Source organism: Vanessa cardui, chromosome 2 (assembly GCF_905220365.1).
Source record: "Vanessa cardui chromosome 2, ilVanCard2.1, whole genome shotgun sequence".
Classification (NCBI taxonomy): Eukaryota; Metazoa; Arthropoda; class Insecta; order Lepidoptera; family Nymphalidae; genus Vanessa; species Vanessa cardui.
Genome location: NC_061124.1, coordinates 2,542,913 through 2,554,477, shown reverse-complemented (window position 1 = coordinate 2,554,477; position 11,565 = coordinate 2,542,913). Strand labels below are relative to the sequence as shown.

The following is an 11,565-nucleotide window of genomic DNA, read 5'->3' as shown; positions in this document are numbered from 1 at the left end:
TACTAATCATGCTTCAGTTTATTTAATATAAGATAATGTTTCAAAATCATTGTATAATATTTAATGTGGTCTGACGTTTTTACGCAAATATCCGTAGAGTTTAGTCAATTCAACAATAAGTGATGTATACGAGCGTGAATTCACGTTGTGAATGAGGTACGGTATTTGCTGGTCCTTGGATGCGACATCGTTGATCTCGCTCGCATGGCTCCTTAAGATGTCCGAAATTTTGCCCAGCTGGAGCAGCAAATTGGCCCGGTTTCTCATGAAATCGCCCCCCACTGCAACTTTACCTTCGACTTCCTTGTTGCAGGCATCGATGTCGTCAGATGACGCGCAAAGCGAATCTATTAGTGTTGTCACCTGGAATTTTTTAGGAAGTTAAATATTTATGCGGACTAATAATAAAATAATACGTTCTTATTTATATTACCGATTAGTAAAGGAATATGTTTTAAAAATCAACGAGTTGTAGTCAGTTAATGCTGCTTGGTTAAGGTCAGCTATAATTTTGAGGACAAGCTTTGGGAATTGCGCGTTCGTGCACACATAGAAGATTTTTTTACCTCATCATGTTTCTCCTCACGGCTATACGTAAGAAATTTCAAGCACCAATTAAGCTAACAAAAATCAGTGATGCTTGCCTGGATTTCTATACTTTTTTTTCTCCATGCTAATTAAGATTCACCGAAAAAATGCAATAATCGTTCTTCCTTACTTAGCGAATTATATTAATTAAGTTATTGATTGTAGCTCATAGTTATTAGTAGCTTATGTCAACTCACAGGTTGGATTGCGGCTTGTGTTTCAGCTAAGATTCGGTTTACTGGTTTGGATGCTTCACTGTTGTAGTTCTGCCATATCAATGGTACGTTGTCATTCAGTACTTTTAAGGGATCATATTCCTTGGGGTTCTTAAGGTAGGCTTCAATTAGCTTGCTGGTTACAGCCGCTATCATTCCGTAAGCAGCATGTCGTCTGAACTCCGGATTAGTGATGTTACGGTTGTCGTAGGGTCTGAAAATCGAAATGGTCTCAACGTTTGTTACTATCAGAAGCAGCTTTGATTAGGTATCGATTATAATATAATCAATCGTGATTGTTTAAAGCCGAATGCCCTTATGATGTTAACAGACATTGGAACAGTAAAATAATTAAATATTCCGTATATACCTAACCTACGGAGATGATATCTCCCTGATTCCTATAATTGTACTGGCTAATCCTTCAAATCGAACACAACAATACTATGGTAGAGAATTGCTTCCAGTTAGTCTACTGATTAGGAAATTATCTTCACCAGAAAAATATAGGATTTCAGAAAATAATGAAATTAACTGAGGTAATTTATATTATAATAGCTGCTGTCATCAAAATTGGTAATTTCTATTGAAGAGCTATTAAAAGTAAAGGGGTTATTTGCAGTTCAACTGAAGTTCTAGTAAAAATATTAACCCTTAAAGAATTTGAGAATGTGCGTCTGTTTTTCTTGTATTTATTATTGTATTACTATTTGACAGTAACTATCCAAACAAGCAAAAAATCCTACTTTTTTATAGTACAGTTTGACGTACGAGCATATGGGCCACCTGATGGTAAGTGGTTACCACCGCCCATAGACAATGGCGCTGTGAGAAATATTAATCATTCCTTACATTACCAATGCGTCACCAACCATTTGATTTGAAAGAGGAGCGAGCGCGAAACAGAGTTGGTCGTTAAATGGTAAGTCCAAAGTGCTTATAAGTGAATGTCAATTGCGCTAAAAATTGTTATAAAGACCAATAATATTACTATTTTAAAGTATCATCTTACTAGCTCCGTAAAGTTACCTTTTATTTGATCATCTGTACTTACATGTTCTCCTGTAGGTATAATTTGGCACTTTGGAACGACGCCTTTGATTGGACATATGGCGGATTAGCCGTCAAGGCCGGACTCCCAACAGCGGCGTGAACGCCTACGACCAGCAATATTGAAACCAAACCAAGCATGACTATAATCTGAAAAATAAAATGAAACAATTCAGATGAGCCGAGATGGCCCAGTGGTAAGAACGCGTGCATCTTAACTGACGATTGCGGGTTCAAACCCAGGCAAGCACCGGTGAATTTTCATGTGCTTAATTTGTGTTTATAATTCATTTCGAGCTCGGTGATGAAGGAAAACCTCGTTAGGAAACCTGAACTTGACTATGACTATCAATATTTGTGAGAAATTTACACTGGCTCACTCAACCTTCAAACCGGAATATATTAATGATAAAAGTTTGCCAGAAGACAATTAATACTGAGGTACCTACCCAGAGAGGTAGGCACAGAAACCTACCACAAGAAATACATTTCGTTTGACGGGATAAAGGCTTATGCAACTTAACCCAGAGCAAACACTCACTTCTGTCATTATTATGACCTTCCAGACAGACAGACATGTTATCCTATATATCGTAAAAACTTCTTTAACGTATAGTACGACACTACGTAGATGTAGCGTCGGCAAAATTCGTAAAACCGATCACTTTCGAATTAAGTACGCTATCCCAAATTATCAATATTTATTTGTTATGTGAATATGATCTTTACACAATCGTAATAACTTGTAATGTCATTTGACCTAATATATTCGTCAATTTCACACGTCGATTTACATGCACTTTTTTTCTCGGGTTCAACTGACGCGAGAATCTATATCGACGAATAGCGTCGAATAGCGCGATAGTTAACTATTTCTATTGGTTGTATAAATCGGCAGTAATTGGTTTTATTGGATTTGCCGATGCTACATCTAAGTTGTGTGGTACTATACTTTCTATAGAGACAAAATTTATATTTATGTATAACATAGTTTTATATGTTTATATAGAAAAGTTTCATCTCTAAATTGTAAGAAAATAATATTATAATTATATAATGTGCACTTACCGAATGAAGGATGCGGACAGTATCGATAAAAATCATTGCTAATATTTATATAATGTCTAATTAGTCACGGTAATTATTTTATTTCTAAAGAAACAGGTCATATAAACTTATGGTGCGTTAATATTTATATAGTTTATACTTAATATATTTTTAAATATCATTACATAGTATAAAACAAAGGTATTTACCGCTGTCTGTCTCTATGTATGCTTAGATCTTTAAAATTACGCAACGAATTTTGATGCGTTTTTTTTAATAGATAGAGTGATTCGAGAGAAAGGTTTTTGTACATAAAATATGGACGATATATTTAAGAAAAAGCTGTCAATTTTAGAAGTTTCTAATGTGATTTTGTAAATAAACAAGTTCTGTAGTATATTTAGTACAAACACAAGTCATAGCGGGTCGCTAGTATTATATATAACTAACCTAAATAACACAATTATAATGTGTGAAAATAAAAATACCTGGCGAGGTAAAGGAAAACATGGGTATGTCGGATAAGAAACCACTAATTTTCATTGGACTGAGGTAGAATACGTTACAAACCTTTTTCTCAATAGATGGGGCTTCTTAGCTCGCCAATGGAACCTTTTAATAATTTTATTTGGTTATGTCCGTCACATTTTGACAAAGTTGTACGTTTTGAGTTTTCATTCAGAGATGTTTTAAATACTTATTTCGGCTTGTCATCATCATTTATCATCATCTTCCGGAGTTTATCAGCCGCGAAATTGAAGTCATTTTGACGAAATGAACTACACTTCCCGGGCCGCCTTACTTCGCTAATTCAACCGTCAAAAGAGTTAAAGATTACAGATCAATATTGAATATTGAAACTTTATAGTAGAGCTTGATCTGATTTATGAGAATCATTTTGAAATTTTATATCATTGATCATTCATTTTCATTCACTTGCTCTTGTACAATTTAACAAAAACACTAAATATTAAATCTTATAAAATTGTTGGTATGTTTTACTAGCTAGAATCTGTCACTATTTTGAAAGTATAATTTTGTTTTTGTTGTATATTTTTGAAGTCATAACGTCTTATGGGAAGTCTTATGGGATGGGCAAACCGCTTCGTTACGTAACGCGTTACGGCGCGTCAGGCTTCTCTTTCTCTTACATACACGACAGCGATAGACATTCTCCTGTTCTCTTACTCTAACCCTAAGCGCCGGCCGTATTTCGTACTGATACTATTTTCAGGTTTTCACTTATGTCTGACGTTCCGATAGGCAAACGTATTTTTAAATGTATGATTATGACGTTATAAATTTTATACGGCGCGATGGCCCAGTTAGAACGCGTGCATCTTAACCGATGATTGCGGGTTCAAAGCTAGGCAAACTCTCAATTTGGTTTTATTATTCATCTCGTGCTCAGCGGAAAAGTAAAACATGAGGAAGCCTGCATGTGACTAATGTCAACAAAACTCTGTCACATGTGTATCCACCAAGATGCATTCTCCTCGAGAGAAGAGGCCTTAGCCCAGCGGTGGGAAATTTACAGGCTGTTAATGTAATGTAAAAAGTTTATACGATTTTCGTCTCGCATATTTTGGGAACAAGGGATTACCTTGGTTACATTTATTAGGGGCGTTAAGAGGCGTTCTGGTAAAATAGATACGGCACACTGTTAGAGCTGGCTGCCTGCTTGACGCTGTGCCTCCTGTGGGGACACTTTTTCTGGGTATTACGTTACATATCGGATTGACGGATGAGCGTAACAAAAATCCCTCACTTCTATAATCACCTAAATTGCATTGGGGTGGTGTTGTGGGGTGCGCCTTTGAAACTCTTATCGTTCACGGTAAAATTAACAAAATATAATATCTACTTAAAATCAATATTGTTTGAAGCTTTGTGTTGTAACTTAAAAAAACAAAGATTTATTGTTTTATATATATAAATGACATACATCTTTATATACATATTTGTACCTGTTATATTCCTTAAATTAAATTGTGATTATTATTTTATACATTACCTATTTTAATACTTATTTGTATCGAGTAAGAACTGAATGTTACAAATAACATTAAACCCTTAAATCGATACTTGTAAACCTTTTTTGTCACATACATATTACATAGACATTATTCTTTTGGGGAGTTATAAAAATTGATGAAAATATATCATTATGATGCGTCGTTATAATTCTAAACTTCACGATGAAATTACTCGCTAAAGGCTCGCGCAAACTATAGCCGCGGCGGGCCTCAACGCATCGCATTGCAAAATTGCGCCAAAGCATATAGCAGGCGCATCGGGCCGCACCGCAACCCAATATCTAATAATCAGTCAGGTTTTGGCAATCTAAGAAGATGGATAGTTCTGACGAAGAGCTTTTTTTATTCAATATGTTGTTTTATGATTCCGCCTATCTCTTCCCATATTATTCCTTCTCTGTACATCATCATATTTGGGATGTTGTAGGTCGTACAATTCCTTGTACTGTTCTACTAAAGAAAATAATAAACTTTAGTACTATAAAAATACCTGAATAAATATTGTTGATGATTCGGTTTCTGTTTTATTAATTATTTTTATTAATTAATTATGATAATTCGCGAACAGCACTCATTCAGCCGTCTAGTTGTTGCGTCTGCTAACGCACACTGAGACGGGCCGCATTGCAACGCATAACATCGCCGCAAAAATACGCCTGGCTAGCGATGCGCCAATGCGTTGCGATGCGGCCCGTTGCGGCCAGCCTGAGGTGTGCGATAGCCCATACAAAATGTATGAAACTGATTCAGGAGAATTTTTGTTATGCGTTGCGGCCCGCCTAGGTGTGCGCCTATCTTAAGCCGACTATTATTGGCAAGTCGCTCGATATACAAAACTTCACACATATTTTATTAAAAACAGGCTGTGCCCGCGAATTCGTGTCCATTTAAATTTAACAAAGAAAGCTATCGTTCAGTTCGGTGTTCTATCTGTAACTTATTATTCCTATATTAGGCAACGACAATATTCCGGATTCGATTCCCGGCCGAGTCGATGCAGTAAAAGGTTTTAGTTTTGTATGTTGTCTTGGGTCTTTGTGGTACCGTCGTCACTTCTGATTTTCCATAACACAACACTTTAGCTACTTACATTGAAATCAGAGCAATGTATGTGATGTTGTCCAATATATATTTATTTATATTATATTTAAATGTAATATTAAATCGTTGGTGGGAGGCACCCAACGTTACGGCAGAGTGGTGACATGCACAAGGGCTGCATTCGGTTCTGGTCAGTATTTGGACATTTCAGCGTGTCTTAATTATTAGTTTATACATAATTCTAAAATAAATAAAAGTAGCTTAAGATATTCTTTATATTACACCAGCTATCGGCCAGTGAAACTAATAACGGCCAGGTATGTATATGTACCGTGTTTATGTACAACTGCATTTAGTAAAAAGCGGTTAATTTAATGAGTATTACAAACAGACATTCCAATTATATTATATGTTTAGTTTTAAGTTGAGAATATTTTAAGTATTATATATATTTTATAGGTATCCACATTCATATTCACATTATATTTATTGTAATAATTATTACTATCTTATACTTGGAACTCCTATGTCGTGATGAACTAAATTTTTTTCTACTCTAAGTATATTAATAATAATAATATATTTGTTCTATTAACGAAACTATTTTTTTTTATTTTACGCCCATGTCCTAAATCTGGCTGTGACTTCTATCTTTATTTTTCAATCGAGTTATAATTTTAATTATATATTTTGAATGCAAAAGTTAAATCATGTTTTACTAGCACAGCCTCGCGATTCTATCCGTGCTAATTTTCCCATACTAACTCAATGTCAATTTTTATTACGATTAATTTAATGGTAATTAAACATCTATTGAACATTTGTAAACAAAAACAATATAATCTGTAGTACAACTTTGTGCATGCTGTTGCCACATCTGCTAAAATACACCGACAGCTTCATTTGAGTTTACTTGTTTGTCCCACGCGCTTCGTCTATTTTTTTTTGGTTTTATGTCTGAGGATAGTGTGGATGAATTGCGGTACACGAGTGTTAGTCGTACGAAGAGTAATTATGTGTACAGCAGACACCGCAGTACCGGATGAAGGAGTTCTAAGGGATTACTAGAAAAAAAAGTTTCGGATAGAAGTCCGAGCTAAGGCTCAAAGTTATACAGCCAAATAAAAATTGGTATTAATGTTGGTTTGTTATAAAATGGCTTAAACATACTATGTTTTGATTTTTATTCAACTTTTGTAATTTAACTACTGTTTCAATATATTAAGGTTTTTGACAAATATGTCATTTAAATTATATACATACGACTACCCGAAAAAGAGTGTTATGTTTTCAGTGTTCTTGTATGTCTGTGAGTTTCTTTATCATTTAAATGCTTGAATAAAGGACTAATGGAGTATTTAGACAGAAAAAGTTTTTGGGAAAAAGAAAATGGCAACGTTATGACTACGAAATGTTCGCTCATCAATCATAACTTGCATGCTCAAAACTCAAGAATTATTTATGCATAACGGAACATATTCCGCGCACGAGGTATTTATGGAGAATTAAAGTAGTTATAGCCTGTCACAAAGACCATCAATTCAGGCTTAAAACTTAATATTACTGAAATTATATCCTATGTTACTCTCGAATAAATCATCTTTCTGATGTGAAAATAAAGTAACAGCCTGTAAATTTCCCACTGCTGGGCTAAGGCCTCCTATCCCATTAAGTAGAGGGTTTGGAACAGATTCCATCATGCTGTTCTAATGCGGATTGGTGGAACGCACGTGTGGCAGAATTTTGATGAAATTAGCCATATGCAGGTTTCCTAACTATGTTATCCTTCACCGCCGAGCACGAGATGAATTATAAACACAAATTAAGCACATATATACAGCGGTGCTTACATCGGTTAAGATACACGCATTCTAACCATTGGGCCATCTCAGATCTTATCTCTCTAAGATAAGATCCAGTTTAGCGGTCAGCGTCAATATGATATTTTTGAGAAATTAAATTTAAAATAAAGTCTTTAAGCCCTTCGTTTTCAAAAGGACCTACAAATTTTTTCCTTGATATCGTGTACGATGTAATATAGATAATAAGGTCATCTAAAAGACGAGATGGCAATATGACTGGAACATATTCAACGATCATCTTTATTGAAAATTTTGAATTCAAACTCGGACAAACAACGAGTTTTAAAGGTGTGTACTTTATTTATTCATCCATTGCTTAGCGGTGAAAGAAAACATCGCGAGGAATTTAAGTCGAAAATTTTGTAATCGCATGTCCAAGAGCTGATTTTGAAGCAATTGGAGCAGCGTGATGGAATACGATCCAAAACCATCTCCACGAGCTGAGTTTCACTCATACTGTAACACAATTTACAGATTAAAGTTTATCTATTGCCGAGTTCTTAATAATGATACAAATACGAAAACATCTCCCCAATTGAAATGTCACCATATTCCATGTTATATTTCTGCTAATTGACGATGTGAGATATGATTTATCAGCAAAGATTACCATTTCACCTATCCGCCTTCGTAAAAAAAGTATACGTCTAATTAAACTCAAATTTATGCTAATTCGCTAAGCTTCAGTTAAGATTAATTTTATCAACGAACACAATGCGTAAATCGTTTAGTTATGCTAAAAGTCATATGGAAATAATTCGTTTATACAACGTATTGTTGCGTTGTTGTATCAGGGTTGGTACTAAACAATGCCCAAGACATCTAAACTGACTCTGATTATAGCTTCAGGGTTACCACTTTCTCAATTCCTTTATTCAATATAGAAGCATTATACTTGCTGATTGTCAAATTAGTCACTACCACAGGGTCAGAAAACGAATACACTGACCAAAGAAGAACCGACGAAAGAGAGTCAGCGATTTTGTTTTGTCTATTTATGATTATTTATACATGTTCAATGAGAAAAAGTATATTCGACTGATTACCAACATATATAAGAACATGAAAGCAAAGATAAGAACTGAAAGAGATGGAGATTTTTTTCCAATAAAAAGAGGAGTAAGACAAGGTGATCCTTTGTCACCCAAACTTTTCTCAGCTGTTCTCGAACACGTGTTTAGACGTCTCGAATGGGATAACTACGGATTAATTATCAACGGAGTGCGATTAAACCACCTTAGATTTGCAGACGACCTTATAATAATTTCCGAAGATTCAAAAAGTTTACAAAAGATGTTAGAACAACTGGTGTATGAAAGCGATAATGTAGGACTGTCAATGAATACGGCGAAAACCAAAATAATGTCAAACTCGGAAAACACCCCTATAATTGTCAATGGAAAAACCATAGAATACGTAAAGGAATACACGTACCTTGGACAGATCATATCCCCAACAGATTTGGCAACAAAATAAATTAATAACAGAATCACTTTGGCATGGAAAAGATACTGGTCCCTCAAGGAGATCATGAAAAACCCACTCGTGCCACTGAAAGCAAAGAGCAAAATATTTAATACATGTATTCTGCCGGTTATGACATATGGTTGCCAAACCTGGAGCTTAACTAACCATAACATACATAAGTTAGAAACTTGCCAACACAGTATGGAACGGAGCATACTTAACATTAAATTAAAAGATAAAATAAAACTTAATACTATAAGAAAGAAAACTAAAGTTACGGATGTTACTTACTGTGTTAAAAAACTAAAATGGAGGTGGGCAGGTCATATGATTAGGAGTAATAAGGATAAATGGTGTAAGGACGTAACAGAGTGGTGCCCGAGACAATACAAACGAAGGAAAGGGAGACAGCGTCGTAGATGGGAAGATGATTTCAAAACAATAGCGGGACATACTTGGACGAGACAAGCGCAGAATCGCATCCGATGGCGAGCTCTAGGGGAGGCCTATGCTGGACAGCAAGACAATCTTCATGTACCGGTGTCAAATAATTAAATAAGATTATTTTACTAAAATTGTATGAAAGATTGTTAAATAAAGGCTATTATTATTATTATTATTATTACATGTTTAATATTACAAAAATTTGCCAGATATTTTATTTCCATGATGTGCTATCAACAATGAAATTACTAATTGTATAATACCTTTTACAATCATCATAAGCGTTCTTTGACATTTAATTTTTTTTTGGTTTAAGAGGCATTTTGCACGTTTCTTGGGATCTTATTGTAAAACTGTATACATTGTCCCACTAAAGAGTTACCTACTAAATGTTTGCTATCAGTGACAGGAGTAACAAGTTTGTGTTTGTTCCTTGTACCAATTTTATGAGTACCTCATGTTCACACTACTTAATTCATTAATATCCTTCCACCATCGTTTCTTTCTTACATATATAATAAAAATACATGGAGCATAATATTTTTTTAATTACTTGTAAAACAGTAACATTGTTTTGATACACAGTGTAGATGACTTATATTAATATCAGCAAATTCTGCCATGGCTAATTTTGTAACCAACTATACATATACAACGTATCAAAATATATCAGCAAATTCTGCGTTGACGATTTTTTGTAAATACTATAAATACACAACGCATCCAAATAAAGATATCAATTATTCGCTCATCTCTCGACCTTTACTTATCACCACTCAATCACACGTCTTGTCACCATAACAGTGATTGAGGTTGATCATACTTTCAATACCAGAAATTAATTTCGAAATAAAAAATAGCAATCGCATTTAGCAACAGTCCGCATTAGAGCAATCAATTCTACTTGCATTCTCAGAATGATATTAGAGCTGGCCGTACCTTGCACACGAGGGAGGCTTACCAACCCACCTACACCACACGTGTAACCGCTGTAAATGCTATTTTTATATATAATCCAGTTTAGGAGATTAAACGAGCCGCCTTTCGAGTAATATGTCTGATTTGATTATTACAGTTATTTAGTACTTGATATTTACCACGTTTTTTTTAAAAAACAAGGTAAATATCTCGTTTGAAATAACTGTAATAATAAAAATAAACATATTCATTTAAAATCATTATGTCCGACTACTACACTCTTGTGATTATTATAGACTACCTTGTCAATAGTTACTTTGATAATTTTGAAATGTCATTTATTGTTTGTATGTGATATTGTACCTTCTGTTGGTTGTCCTAATGAAAATAAAATAAAATAGAGCCGTAAAATATCATTATAGATAGTAGGTCCACAAAACATAAACTTGGCACAGACTAATAATGAATTTGTCTGTGCTTAGCAGCGTAGACACGACACAGTGTATTGGTAAAGTCTGAGCTTTGCATGAATATTGAAAGTCTGTATGTATGTGTATTAATTGGAGAAAAAATAATTGATCAGTGAATAATTATTAATTGATTAAACTGTTCCTGAAAAATATAAATAATAAAATCTCTGGTTCAAAATATTCGCACCCAGATGCAACGATGCTACTAAGAAAATCGTTTGGAAAAACTCTGCATCCTAAAAACTAAAAGTCGGAGGTAATGATTCCTTACAGCAATTTCATCCGTAGACTTTTAAAAGGATCTAAGATTATCTCCAAGTAAATTCGATTTTTTTGTTATTAAAATTTTATTATTCACAATTCAACATAAAAATATATTCAACCAAAGAATGTCCAGTCTCCTCTTCTTTATTTTTCCGTTGCCATA

General features: G+C 34.4%; 1 protein-coding gene across 1 annotated transcript; it reads right to left on the bottom strand.

Moving 5' to 3' along the window:
* On the bottom strand, positions 1-2,006 carry LOC124541884. The gene is made up of 3 exons (XM_047119797.1): positions 1,858-2,006; positions 786-1,017; positions 1-363 (listed from the first exon to the last, which is right to left on the bottom strand). Exons 1-3 carry the CDS (start codon positions 1,992-1,994, stop codon positions 61-63), a joined length of 672 nt encoding a protein of 223 aa, XP_046975753.1. The 5' UTR covers positions 1,995-2,006; the 3' UTR covers positions 1-60.
* Positions 2,007-11,565: the final 9,559 nt, after the last annotated feature.

Bases quoted from the DNA above. Each gene is read 5' to 3' on its own strand.
- LOC124541884 (XM_047119797.1), bottom strand. From the start codon at position 1,994: ATGCTTGGTTTGGTTTCAATATTGCTGGTCGTAGGCGTTCACGCCGCT. The intron at 1,018-1,857 runs GTAAGTACAGAT...TTCGATTTTCAG, and splicing joins TTATACCTACAGGAGAACAT to ACCCTACGACAACCGTAACA. The intron at 364-785 runs GTGAGTTGACAT...AAAAAATTCCAG, and splicing joins CACAAGCCGCAATCCAACCT to GTGACAACACTAATAGATTC.